Source organism: Desmodus rotundus, chromosome 10 (assembly GCF_022682495.2).
Source record: "Desmodus rotundus isolate HL8 chromosome 10, HLdesRot8A.1, whole genome shotgun sequence".
NCBI classification, from domain to species: Eukaryota; Metazoa; Chordata; class Mammalia; order Chiroptera; family Phyllostomidae; genus Desmodus; species Desmodus rotundus.
The window spans coordinates 12,481,608-12,495,774 of record NC_071396.1 but is presented as its reverse complement, the minus strand read 5'-3'; the positions used below and the strand labels follow the sequence as shown (position 1 = coordinate 12,495,774).

Sequence of the window (14,167 nt, the reverse complement as noted above, 5' to 3'; positions counted from 1 at the left end):
GCTTAGGTACAGCGGGGGGGGGGGGTGTCAGGAAAACCTCTCTCTGGAAGAGCCGATCAAACCTATTGGCTAGAAATGTGGGTCCAGTCCAGGATGCAGTGGTCCCGAAAGTAGGAGACGGGGCCCCAGAGCAGAGGCCCCTCTAGAAGAGAAGACACAGAGGTGAGAGGCAGCTCTGAGCTTATGAAACCGGCCATAGGGCTCCACAGGGGACCCTGAGGGCGACCTTGGGGAGAGGTCACCTGCAAGTCAGAGCCCACTGGTCCGGGCCGCAAGTGCAAAGATCCGAGGATGCTTCTGCTTGTGGCAGTGGGCCTGTCCCTTTAACTCTCTTCATTTCCTGGCCAGATCTACTGTTGTCTTGTCCTGAAGAATTGTCACACGGAGTCTAGCAACTGACTTTCCCTTTTGTCCCAAGATCAGAGCCAAAAAACAAAGTGCAGCAGGAGGGATTTCAGTGAGAGAGCCAGAAAGCCTTCCCAACACTCCCTTCTGCAAGCACTGGACAGGGGCGGCGAGGAAGGGCTGAGGAGTGCTTGTTCTCCGTGGTCCAGCAGCCTTTGCGGCCTGGCCTGCTGGACACTAGGCACATTTTGAGAATGCCTCGGGTCTGAGTGGTCACAATTCTCTCAGGCCGAGTGGAGATGGTTCGTGTAAACTTACCCCAGACCTTGAAGAGTGATGGCATTTGAAGCAGCTCGACCGGCATCACTTGAACCTGCGAAGAGTTAGTACAACTTACTTTCAGACTTTTTTCAGGACTTGACCTTCAGGTAACGTGTCTGATGTTTGGGCAGTGCCATGTCCTCTCCAACAGGATCACCTGAAGGGATCTTCCCACTGGGATTTTTAATCAGAATGGTACTTGGACATCACCTTGCCTTTGGGATTATTGTACTCTCTGCCTTTTGAGTGCGTGTGGGATTCCTAAGTTTTTAGAAGTTCTACCTTCTTCATAGGAATTCTGGAGGAAGGAGCTGTTGAGCCCAGGCCTTAGGAGATGCCCTGAAGCCTGGCCATAGGGCAGGCCCTGGTCTGTGAGGCGCTGTCTCTGCTCAGTGCTGAAGGCACCACCTGGACCACCTGGGGGCTGGCCCCTCCCATCTGGCATGAGTCCCCTCCTGTCTTGGGTGCTCACAGGGCAGGGAAAGTTATATGTTATTATAATTCTGTTGCCGTCTTCCAATGGCTGAATGGATAAAATGTGGTACACACATACAACGAAATATTATTCAGCCTTAAAAAGGACGGAAATTCTGGCATGGGCTATAACCCGGGAGGATGTTCTGCTAAGTGAAGTAAGCCAGACACAGAAGGACAAATACCGTAACGCTCCACTTACAGGAGGCGCCAGAGCCGTCAGACTCACAGACACAGAAAGAAGGGTGGTGGCCGCCAGGGCTGGGGCGGAGAAACAGGAGTTAGAGTTTAGTGGGCAACCAGTTTCGGTTTGGGAAGAGAGGAAGTTCTGGAGAGGGATAGGGGTGATGGCTGCACAGCCATGTGAGTGTGCCCCTGAACTACATCCCTTACAATGGTGAACATGGTGAATCTGATGTTATGTATGTTTCACCAAAATGAGAAAGGAAAGGCATGCTCCTGGGGCCGGGCGCGGGAGCAGGACAGGGGTCTGGGTGAGTACCGGCCTGAATGAAGTACTTGAGGACCCCAGTGAGCTGCGGGTCCTCGTTGACGTTGAGGAGGTGGGGGAGCGTCTTCAGCATCTGCCGCTCCTGGAGGAGAAATGCAGAGGGCCCCCGTCAGCAGGCAGGGCCAGCACACTCAAGAGAGCAGCATTTCTTTCCTGTCCACTTCTCATCAAAGCCATCCGCCCGTGCATCCTGTCAAGTCACCTGGTGAAGCAAACGGAGGGGAGGGAAGCCGAGTGGGGCTGGGGGCTTCCCTGATCGCAGGGGTGGGACCCTCAGCAGGTGGTGGTCAGGGGCCTGAGTCCTCTGCTTGGGGCTGTTCCAAAGCGCAGCCAGTTCTTAGCTCGCTTCCCCTTCCCAGCTGTCCTCGCATTGTCCCCTCCACTTTGACTCGACCACCATTTCTTTCAGGCTCCTGGTGTCCCCGAGTGTCCTCGCTCTGGTACCCAACTTGGGTAATCCTTCCCCGGGACACCCCTAACCTGCTACCCACACCTCTTCCCCCAGTCCTGCTGGCCAGCTCAGATAAGCAGACGTTGCTGGCCATGTGGCAGTGGCCCTGCCCCCTCCCGGTGACCTCGGTGCACGTCATCCTTTACTGCGGCATTGAATCCTCTGTGGTGCGTACAGAGGATTGAACGACTGAACCGGAATAAACTACCCAGGCACAAGGACGGCTTCTAAATCTTGGGGTTCTGATAAAGAGTCAAGAGAGTAAAATGCTTCCCATTTTACTGTCCACACAGAACACAAAATCCTGTGTTTTTGCCTCTGACGACTCCTGACTCTTGCAGCTAGGAGTTGAAACCCCAGCTGCCCATTAGGTGGACTCTCACTTTAATAGCACATCTGGTTGCTGTGAGCACGCCATGTTATGCCCACCCCCCTAGACCCTTGGACCCTAATTGGCCTGGCCTCCTGATGCCACACCCTTTCCCCCTCTCCACTGCCACCACCAGAGGCTCACATCTGATCTGGGCTTTGGGAGCCTTTCAGAAGCCAGATCTGCCCCCTCCCACAACTCCCGAAGTGTCCCACATGCGGCCCACGACTTTGGGATTTGTTCAGAGCCTGTGGCTCTGGGGAGTGGGCTCACGGTGAGGGTGCGGTGCTGACGTGAGGCCAAGAGGGCCTGCCCCTGACCCACGTACGGAATTCCCATCGCAGCCCACTTCCGCTCTGTGGTGCCAGGAGAGGCAGCGCGGTTCGGGGGCACACCACGTGGTCCCAGAAGACAACTCGGTTTCCTCAAATTCTCCCCAAACTCTGTCAACAACCTTGAACTCTATCCCCAGCCTCACTCGTCTGTAGGCAGCAAGGCCTCTGCGCTTCCTTCCCTTTCATGCCCTGGCCTCCTCTCCCCTAACTCCGCTGAGAATACCTCTGTTAGTTGCATGTCCCATTGCACACATCGCCCACTCCCTGCAAATCACCCTACAGCTGCGCAGACACCCACGGGGTGCGCACGTGGCAGCGGCCTTCCGCAGGTGCAGGCGGCGAAGCTCACCTGGGCGAGGGCCACGTGGTGCTGCCGCCACTCCTCCCGCGCATGCGCCAGCTGCTGCGCCCAGGGAAGCTGCTGCAGTTCCGCGGACAGACAGGCGGGCGGCGCTGGAGGGAGGGAGGCAGGGAGGTGCTTAGCCGCAGGTTGGGGACGGTGAGGCTACAGTAAGTCTCGTTCGTTCTCGGGCGGAACGCGAGATTCTCGGCGGGAGCGGGCCGAACTGCGCAGACGTGTGAGGAAGACACGGCTTGGTAAGTTCTGCAAACTGCTATCAGCTTCTAGTGCAGAGGGAACTAGAGCAAGGCGACCCTCGTAGGGGGAGGCGTGAAGCTCCACGTTCTGCTCTCATTCCTGTCGGCGTGTGGAAGTGTTTCTCTTGTTCCCGTGGTTACGGGAATTGACCCTACGGTTTTCGCTGAGTCTGTGTCTGTGCTTGTGAACAACGCATTAGATGCTGTCCTTGGGTCAAGCACATGGAGGTTTCGAGGGTACAGAGGTCCGTGACCAAGCGCAGCCGTGCCTGGGCCGGGCTGGGCACCCACTCGAACTTACTAGGAGCTTTGTTGGGGCCGAAGTCTTAGTGAGTCGGGGCCCACAGGTGTGCCGGGGCGGGCAGCGGGGGTGGCGCCCTGCCCTGGGAACTGGATGTGGAAGCCGCACTGGGTGCGGGGACGGGGGCGCGCTCTGTGTGCAGGACCGTGTTGGGTCGGTTGGTCGGTGGCGCTGCCGCTACCTGAGAGTCCCCGTGGGGCGAGGGAGCCCCGCTCGGGGAGTGGGCTAGGTCCCGAGGGCAGGATGGTGTCTGTGGGCCTGCGCACTGGGCAGGAGAGGTTTTGGACTCATGGGAACACTGTTGTAATGCGGAACGCTTTTACCGAGTTTACTTTGTGTTATATTTTGCCTTTTCTAAGTCATTAATGGGCCTAAGGCTAGATGTACCTCCATGCTTCCAAACTCAGAAAACCGGGGACTCAACTCGCGGCGGGGGTTCGCGCTGATTGCACAGAAGAGTCACCTGGGGCACATGAAGGCGGGCTGTTGGCCAGTCACCAGGTGGCTCCAATGCGCAGCCTGGGGGAGGGCCCCGCTGCTGATTCTTACTGAGCTTCAAACATCACCTGGCACATCACGGAACAGGAGGCCATCAACAGAACAGTCATCACATGACCTCGGTCCAGCTGTGCGGAGGGCAAAATAGTCCTAGTAGAAACGATGGACTCAAAAATGGGGATGAGCCCTGGCTGGTGGGGCTCAGTGGATTGAGCGCTGGCCTTCGAACCAAGGGGTCCCCGGTTCAATTTCCAGTCAGGGCACATGGCTGGGTTGGGACCGGGTCCCCAGTGGGGGGCCACAAGAGAGTCAACCACATATTGATGTTTCTCTCCCTTTCTTTCTCCCTCCCTTTCCCTCTCTCTAAAAATAAATAAAATCTTTTAAAAAAATAGGTTTAAAAAATGGCAATGAAATAGACTAAAATGACTGTTTTAAAGGGCAGGAACATAATTTGCTACAACCGCGTGTGAATCTACATTTATCTCAAAATGAAATGGTTGGGGTTTTTTTTTCCCCCAAAGTGAAGGCCAAAACGCCCGGGACAAGGCCGCCAGGGCGCCCTCTGGCTGCTGGCTTGGACTCAGCATTGACCGCTGACTCAGTTTACCTGCCATGCTGGAGTTGCCACCTCCGAGCAGTAGTTTGCTGTTCTCCGTCCTCGACTCCGGCGTCAGGGCCGCGGTGTTGACCACAGCTTTGTTCCGGACCTTTTTAGCCCTTTCAGGTACAAACGGGAACATGCGCTCAGGCCCGGGGGCCCCTGTGCACTGCGCATGCTCTGACCTCAAAGGGTCCAGGGGGAGCCTTTCACCCGCGGTGACTCCAGATTCCACGCTATGTGACAGGAAATGACAGACAGAACTAACTGCTCCAGGATTGGCATCCACGCCTCCACTCGTGGATGTGAGCCCAGGCTTCCTCCCCCACCCAGAACCAGAGTGACCGAATGACAGGCCCTGCGTTCCCAACTCTGTTTCCTCTGGTTTTCTTTCCTCTCACGAATCATTTTGTTCTGCCTTCTCCTGGACCCCTTCCCAAAATGCCAACCTACCCCCACCCCAGGGTACTAGAAGCCTGTGCCTGACTTAGAACTTAGAACCATATGGGTAAGAATACTCATAAATGTACCTTTCAGCATATCTTAATGTTGATAAAGTTTCCTCATAGCAGATGTCAGCTGGACTTATGGCTGCTAGCTGTAAAAAAAAAAAATCCCTTTTAGGTTTTTTTTATTGTTACTAATGATCTTGTATAGTAACATCCATAGAACATCTTGTAACATACAGTATTGTTCACACTTCACAACTCAGAAAGCTGAGGCTTGGGGAAAAGCGCTGTGCCCAGGGTCGCCCAGATGACGACTGGCAGAGCTGGGACTTGAACCAGCCCAATTATCTTGCACCCCTGCCTGGGCTGTGGGCCCTTCCACTGCCCTCGGCACTGAGTCCCCAGCAGACCCACTCAGGGTTTAAATGACAGTTGAACATTAGCATTGCAGAGACCAGTAAACATTGCCCGTGACTAGGTAGTAGCCACGTGTAGGGTTTCGAGTCTGGCTATTGACTTTGGATTCATTGCTCCAGAATTCAAATGAGGAAACACCGTTTGCTGAGCTGGAGGTGAGCGGGGTCCCTGAGGGCGAACAGGAGGGATGTGGCTGTCCATGTGGTGACGTGGCATCTGTGGTCTGGAGGCCCCCATCCAGAGCACCTCGAGCCGGGTGAATACTCCTTTGTTTAGCTCTGCAGCCTTTAAAGCTCGTGCGTTTACCCACGTCATTTAATCACCAAGCAATACAGATGATGCTCGAGGTGCAAAGGGGGCACAGCCTGATAAGCCCATTGTAAGTCGGAGATGCATGTAACACACCCAGCCTACCGAACGTCCCAGCGTAGCCCAGCCTGGCTTCACTGTGCTCACAACACTACTCCCAATGTGCTCACGACACTCCCGTGAGCCTCGAGTTTGACAGGTCCCTTCAGTTTCATCTCAAGAGTCATTGCCTTCTTCCTCCTCCTCCTCCTCCTCTCTCCAGAAGCAGGAGACACAGGCAGGCATTTTGTAAACATGATGGGGCATGAAAACACCGTATGCAGAAGCATGCTAGCCACACGGTGTGCTGGCTGTGCACCCTCGTGACTGCGTGGCTGGCAGGGCGCCGTGGCCCTCTGCCCAGCCTCACCGGAGAGGGTGCTGCATGCTTGTCTCCAGCCCGGGAAAAGATCGAAATCTGTAACTTGAAGTACGGTTTCTACTGCCTGTGTAGTTGAAACATCATAAGCTGAGCAATTGTAAGTCACAGACTGCCTGTATTTTCAAGCAGATACTGTTATCTCGTAATGAAAAGGGGGGCTTTAAGATAAGTATACTGAAATGGCCTGGAGCCCTAGAGATTTTAGAGCCGGGATGTTGGCTTGGCAGCTGTTCTTTTTCATTCGCCCCCTAAGATGCCCTGTGACTTCCTGCCCACCAGGTGTTTGGTGGAGCCGTGTCACGCTGCACGGACTTGGCTCGCAGGTCTGGGAGCCTGCTCTCTGCACGTGACTGTACACACCTGCTCAGACCTGCCGGCTCATTCTTGGAGCCTCCCATTCGGAGGGCGTCTGATGGGCCACCTTTTACTCCAGGTTCTTGGGGGGTGTCCCATGGAGACCCATGGGGGCTGACAACCCAAAAAACTTTAAAATGAAGTATGCTACAGTAGCTAGGCAAGATTACATGACAGAGCAGAGCTATGTTTACTGTGCATTTTGGAGCGAGAAGCCTGTTAACAGGTGCCAGGGGGAGCATTTCTCTCCCAACCAGGAAGCAGCGGGAGGCCAGGACAGGCTGGAGGCAGAGTCTGCCCCGCTTTGGCTCTCCCTGCGCCCTCGTTTCCACACGCCCTGCCTGGCGCCCGCTTGGCCACCCTCTGCGTCATTGCCCAGAGGACATGCTCTAGCGACTCTCGGGGGGCACATCTGCCGTGTGCGTCTCCCAGGCCAGTGAATTTCCCGTCTTGCCGTGAAATGACTGCCGACGTAGAGGAACATGACACTGTTATTTTTAAAATTGATTAGTTTTTTTCCGGGTAAAAAAGTCATTTGTGTTCTTTGTAGGGAACCTGAACACTACAAAAAACAATGCAAAATCAAAACGCGCCATTGGAAAGATAGGTTGAACGCTGTAGTGGAAACAGCTCAGGAGGTGGGATGGGGCGTGTGCCCTGTAAGTGCAGAGTGCCAGGCTGGTGGTGTGTGGGGAGGAACCTTAGACCGTCCGGAAGGGCGAGGGAAGTCATTCACCAGGGTGGTCCGGCTGTTCCCGCCCAGAGCCGGCTGGAGCAGCTTGGTGAGAACCGAGTCTCTGTAGGGAACGTGTGAGGCTCTCCTCCCCGCCGCCGCGTCCGCCAGGGCACTGAAAGGGACAGAAGACACAAAGCAGAGCGCTCCTAACGCGTCTCAGGAAGAACTCCCCCTCCCGAGGGTAAGGCAGGGGGGTCTCGGCACCGCATCCCTCCTAGACCCCGCAGAGCTGAGACGTGACTCCGAGTAACAGCCGATCGTTGAGACCCCTTCCGAGAAGATGCTGAAGCTGGTTAACCAGGACATCTGGCTCCTTCTCCCGGATGAACCCTGGAGAAACGGAGCCCAGAGGGAAGCCCACACCTGAGGGGCGGACCCCAGAAACCTGCAAGGAGAAACCCGCGAGCCTGCAGGCTACTCTGAGTACAGAGAAGGGTTACGCCCTGGGGCAGAGGGCGGCAGGCTAGCAGTGAGCAGAGAGGTGTGGGGTGACGTCCCTGCTGCCGTCCTCACGCAGCCTTGAGAACAGCCCGTGAACTTGGGACCCCCTGTGACTCCTGCAGCAGAGTAGGATGACTGAGAAGCAAAGGTCCCAGGCCCCACCCCTCTCCCCGGGACCGCAAAGAAAGCAGCGCTGGCATCGAAGACAGTGGGGAAGAGGGGGCGGCAATGCCTGTATGAGAAATAGCCCAGAGAAATGAAATGTACAGAATGAATCTAGCAGATGTGGAAAAGAAACACAACCGGGAGTTTGCCATCAGCAGAATATCACCAAGGAAATTCTAACGCATGTACTTCAACCAGAAGGAAATCGATCTTAGATAGAAGTTCTGAGATTTAAGAAGTGAATAATTAAAAAAAAACCAACTGTGGTTAATGTAAATGAACACTATAAAATAGTAATGTCCTTTGGGGTCAAAGGAGAAATAAATTACATATCAGCAATTACATACGTAGGATGAGGGTCTGTGTATTATTCAGGAAGAGGATAAAGTATTTACTATATTTAGACTTTTGATCAAAGAGCTAAGAAACAGCTAAGCGTGTCAAAGTTTGGTATATGACACAGGGCACATAGCAGGTCACTGGGGATGGGAGAACCAGTCACCTGGAAGGAAAAAATGATGAAAAGAATGTCTACGTTATGCACTGGAGTCAACCCCAGGTGCACGGGAACTCAAGTGTAACAGAGGCAGACACCTTTCTGATTCTAACCTTCTTAAATAAAACAAAATTGTAGCCCTGAAGCCATAGTCCTAATCAGTCAGGCAAAACTAATCCTTGGTGACAAAGGTCAGCTTCTTTTGGTTGGAGTAAAAGCCAGGAGAGGGATTATAAATCCCTTCTCCCCCCTTTCTTTCACTTGGCTTTTATTTACAAAAATGCCTTTTTAAACATATTCTTGCTCTATAACTATTTAAAATATGTACCTGGTTCCAAAGTGAACTCTACGAAGCAAGATGTATTCAGAGAAGTAAACATTGTATCCCTGTCCTCTCCACCTCATTCCAGGCCCTCCCTCATAGGTAATACAGGTTTTATTTTATCTAGTTTTTATTTTGTCTTCCCATTGTTTTTACCTACTTTTTAATTTTATTTTTTAAAGTACAGTTTATAGTCAGCATTATTTTTTATTAGTTTCAAGTGTACAGCATAGTGGTCAGATTGCAAAGTGATTCACTTATTTTAAGTGCTCACCTGGCACCATACACAGCTGTTACAATATTACTGACTATGGTCTCTATGCTGTACTTTACATCCCCGTGACTGTTCTCTAACTACCAGTCTGCACTTAATTCTTTCACCTGTTTCATGGAGCCCCCAGCATCCCTCCCTCTGGCAACCACCGGTCTGTATCCAAGAGTATGTTTTAATTCTGTTCATTTATTTTATCCTATAGATTCCACATATACGTGAAATCGTATGGCATTTGTCTTTGCCATTTCTCTGAGCATAATACCCTCTAGGCCCATCCATGCTGTCACAAATGATAAGATTTCATTCTTTTTTTTTTATAGCTGAATAATATTTCATTGCATGAAGGTACCACAGCTTTTTTATGTACTTGTTTCTGACGGCACTTGGGCTGCTTCCGTAGCTTGGCTATTGTAAATAACGCTGCAGTGAGCATAAGGGTGCTTGTGTTCTTTCAAATTAGCGGTTTGGATTTCTTCAGCTACATTCCCAGAAGTGGATCACTAGGTCATAAGGCAGTTCCGTTTTTAATTGCTTGAGGAACCTGTATACTGTCTTCCATAGTGGCTGCACCAGTCTGCGTTCCCACCAGTAGTGCACAAGGGTTCTCTTTTCCCCGCATTCTCACCATCATTTGTTGTTTGCTAATTTAAGAAACATTCTGTATCTTGCCCTGGCTGGTGTGGCTCAGTGGATTGAGTGCTGGCTGCAAACCAAAGGGTCACCAGTTCGATTCCCACTCAGGGCACAGGCCTGGGTTGTGGGCCAGGTCCCCAGTGAGGGGCACGCAAGAGGCAACCACACATTGATGTTTCTCTCTCTCTTTCTCCTCCAGGCATAAAATCTCTCCCCCTCTCTCTAAAAATAAATAAATAAAATCTTTTTAAAAATCTATATCTTAATATGGGTAATAATTACATAGATGTGCACATGTAGATTCATTAAAATGAACATTAAAAATTTGTGCACTTTATGTAATTTATACCTTAAAAGAGCAAGACCCAGAAGACAATATTTTATCCTTTTAATAAAGTTCAGTCCTGGCTGGTGTGGCTCAGTGGATTGAGCGCCGGCCTGCAAACCAAAGGGTCGCCAGTTTGATTCCCAGTCAGGGCACATGCCTGGGTTGCAGGCCAGGTCCCCAGTAGGGGGCGTGTGAGAGGCAACCACACATTGATGCTTTTCTCCCTCTCTTTCTCCCTCCCTTCCCCTCTAAAAATAAAATAAATAAAATCTTAAAAAAATAATAAAGTTCAAACATGAGTGCTACTAAATAATAATATTCACATGTGATAAAACAAAGGATGAAAGAGGGGAGAGGTAAAGGGGTGGGGGGGGAGAGAGAGAGAGAGAGAGAGAGAGAAAGAGTATAATTCAAGATGGTGGTTACCTCCCAGGAAAGCACAGGAGAGGAATGCCAACTGTTCATTGGGTGGGGGGGGTGGTTTTATTAGTGTTCATTTTATGAAATAGCAATTAGCTAGTTTAAAATGAAATAAATAGGAGGACCAGCCAATGGTTACAGTGAGTCATGCACCAAGACTTAGGATGAGTCTAAGTTTTGATACCTGAGGTCATTATTTGGCACACATAAATACCTACCCACCGATTATTTACCTGATGACATTTCCTAAGTTGGTTAGACTTAAGTTAACTCGTGATCCTTCCCTCAGTCTGTCTCCTTCAGATCCTGAAGATTTCTGCCTTTCACTTCCCGCTAAGTCCACCAAATTGATACTGGATTGTTTGGTGAGGCCCCTGTCTGGGAAGACCTGCAGGAAGGCGGCACAGGCCATGCCGTTAGAGTGCTGGCAGGCGGCCCGTGGGGCCAGTCCAGTTTACATGTTACAGTAGTTTTCCTAATTCCATGTCACACTCAAAAAGGATATAACACAATTTGCAAGTTAGAAGGCCATCCTCTAAGTGGTGACATTTTACGGTAACACCTCACCAGGCCCAAGGGTCTCAATCGCCCCTTCCCGATTCTGCAAAACTATTTCCAGGGAAGTATTAGATTCCAATTATTGCTCTAGTGCTTCTGTGGTTAATAAGTATTTTAAATATAAAATACCGTGAAATCTGCAAAAGATTTCGGAGGGGTTGTGTAGTGGAGAGAGTGTGGCTTTTAGAACATTACGGAGTCCCCTGCCGGTCACGTGGCAGTGAGCAAATGACAGCTTTTCGGGCAGTGACTCGCTCAGTCGGGAAACGGGGGTGGCAGCAATCGGTGGGATGCCTGCGAGGAAGAGACAATCGATGTCTCGGCTCTCACCACGCCTGGCGCTGTTGTTATTACCGACACCAGTGCACAGTGTGATGCTAGGTCCCCACAGGTCTCTGGGCCTGTGCTTTTTCCAGCTGATTTCTTCTCTTCTAAAATATCAAGCTGAAAAAATGGTGCAAACCACTCACAGAGTTTATGAATTTTCCTAACACGGGGAAACTAAGGGAATAGTACTTAAAAGTTCACAAAGATCTTGAACATGCCGTGTGGTATTTAAGCCTCCCCTCACTCCTGCCAGGAGGGCTCTTCGTCTTCTTTCACGGAACAGGAAACTGGGGCTCGGGAGCTGGGAAGTGAAGTCACACAAGGCCGGTGTTTCCCCACTGGTCCTGGTCAGAGCAGGACACCTTCATTCATCTTATTCTGTTGCTGGTGCTGTGGCTCAGTGGGGACAGATGCAGTAAATCATAGCTAATTGTAATATTCGTCCATGCTTTGTGAACAGCCATTCCTCAATAGGAGGGGTGGGATGTGTTCGAGGACCCTTCTCAGGTACCAAAATCTGAGGATGCTGGAGTCCCGTATATAAATAGTGTAGCATTTGCATATAACATACACACATCGTCCTGTTTACTTTAAATCATCCACAGGTTACTTAGGTGGTACCTAGTAACAGTGTGGGTGCTGTGTAACTACTGTTACGCTGTACTGTTGAAGGAGCGACACAAAGGAGAACAGTCTGCGGTTCAGTGCAGATACCACCGTGGAGGCCCTGACTACAAAGTGCACGCTGGCAACAGGAACCTGCTTCCTGGTTGTTTTTGGTCCACGGTTGGTTGAATCCACACCCGTGGACCCTGCAGACACGGAGGGCTGACTGGAACCATTTCTGAATCGCACCGGCCACCTGGTAGAGATCGCTCTCATATCCGTACCAGGGAGAATCTCATTTATCACAGACTCTGGTCGGTCCAGAGTGATGTGGACTCCCTGGTTTCCAAACTTTGTTTGTGGTCCTTGCAGTACCACACTACGTGGCGGGCCCCTCTGCTCAGGGACCGGAGAGCTGGTCTGCGTTCATCAGTGAGCCAGGCTGGGCATGGATGTGTGGGGAGGCAGGGAAATTCTAAGCACCCCACTTTCTCCTGCTTATGACTTACCACCTCCTAAGGAAGCAGCCCCCTTAACCCATCAGTCCAACTCGAAAAGACTCTACCGTGTTCACCAGCTCACTGTGCTGCTGGGAACCGCTCCCCGGATCGCCCTTGGAGAGAGGTGGGGACAGCGGTGCCCGCTCGGTCCTCACCTGCTTAAACTGAAGGGTGATCACCATGTGAGACCTGCTGCTGCTGGCGTTGAGGTTGGTCGAAGCTGTGGTCCTCATTTTCGTTCCTTGTTCCATCAGCCTTTCAATCTGTGCATAGTTCTCGCAAGGCACTGCCTTCAGACCATCCACGTAGAAGCCCAGCTCCGAATCCTCCCTTACCCTCAGTCCTCCGGGCTTCTTGCTTCCAGACAGCAAATCCCTCACCTGGGGGGGGGAAAGGATTCAAGCATGTCACCTCCAGGAAGGCGGGGATTGCTGTTTACCTTACCTTTAGAGCTCTGCTAGAATATATTAGGTGCTCAACAAATACTTACCGGATGAATAAATGTGTGTTAAATTTCTGTAGGTACCAGACAACCTCATAATTTAAGTAAAAAAATAGGGAAATGCAAACAAGGAAATAGGGAGACCTGTTGTAATTAGTGAAATCAGAGGCATAATTTTTTTTTTTAAGAAACTCAGCTTTATTACTTTAAAGTACGGAGAGCACTCCAGTGCCTATAAAAACAAGCCAAGGCCGTTCACTTTCACATTGTCTGTGGCTGCTTTTTTGCCCTAAGGGAAGAGGTGAGTAGTTGCAAGAGAGACCAGATGGCCCTCAAAGCCTAAAATATGGGGTTGGCCAAAAAGTCCGTGTGTTTTTTTCCGTAGAATAAAAGACATAGTTTCATTTTCACCAATAACATTTGTTGATTTGGATATTTTGAGTATGTTGTCTCCCGCATGGTATAACGTCGACTGTTCTCAATTACTCTCGATTTGATCGCTGTCAATTTCAAGTGGTCCACCCGACCGTGGAGCACCGTCCAGCGAGAAATCCTCAGCACAAAACTTCGCAAACCACTTTTGTCACGTTCGATCAGTCACAGCACCTTCTCCACACTCTGCACAAATCTTTTTTTTTGCATTTTTACCTTTTTTGAAATAATAAAGATCCTGAAAATGTCGAATATGCTGAAAACGTTGCGTGTTTTCTTCCATCTTCAATATTGAAATGGATGCATAAAAATTCACCAATTTCGATCATTTTTTTTAATGCATGCTGATATGACAGCTGTCACAATACAATCTAACAAATTTGTTTCGAATAAAGTTAAAGATAACTAATTGCTAACAGAGCCATCGCACAGAAAAAACAAGAGAAACTTTTTGGCCAACCCACTATTAAGCATCTAGCCCTTTAAAGGTTAAGTTTGCTGATCCCTGTAGCCACACACCGTGCTGACTGAGGTCAGCCACCTTGGGTTGTTAGAGGGCGGACATCTGAGCTGGATCTTGAAGTTCGATGGTCCCTATGAGAGCAGGGGAAGGACAGGAACAGGAAGTGACATGCCCTAAAAAGGAGGAACGGCACAGTGTGGCTGAAGCACAGTGCGTGGAGATAAAGGGACATGCAGTGCGGTTGAAGAGGGAGCGTGGGGCTGGTCAGAG

The 14,167-nt window shown here is 50.8% G+C and overlaps 1 protein-coding gene across 1 annotated transcript in view; it reads right to left on the bottom strand.

The window, feature by feature from the left end:
* Positions 1 to 14,167, bottom strand: part of LOC112318772 (kinesin-like protein KIF28P) — a 46,033-nt gene that overhangs the window by 16,581 nt on the left and 15,285 nt on the right. The window contains exons 5-12 of the mRNA XM_024575977.3: positions 12,716 to 12,940; positions 10,803 to 10,957; positions 7,491 to 7,602; positions 5,335 to 5,402; positions 4,814 to 4,923; positions 3,157 to 3,260; positions 1,643 to 1,733; positions 664 to 718 (exon numbers count right to left, since the gene is read on the bottom strand). Coding sequence (XP_024431745.2) covers positions 664 to 718; positions 1,643 to 1,733; positions 3,157 to 3,260; positions 4,814 to 4,923; positions 5,335 to 5,402; positions 7,491 to 7,602; positions 10,803 to 10,957; positions 12,716 to 12,940 — 920 coding nt within the window. The remainder of the gene's footprint in view (positions 1 to 663; positions 719 to 1,642; positions 1,734 to 3,156; positions 3,261 to 4,813; positions 4,924 to 5,334; positions 5,403 to 7,490; positions 7,603 to 10,802; positions 10,958 to 12,715; positions 12,941 to 14,167) is intronic.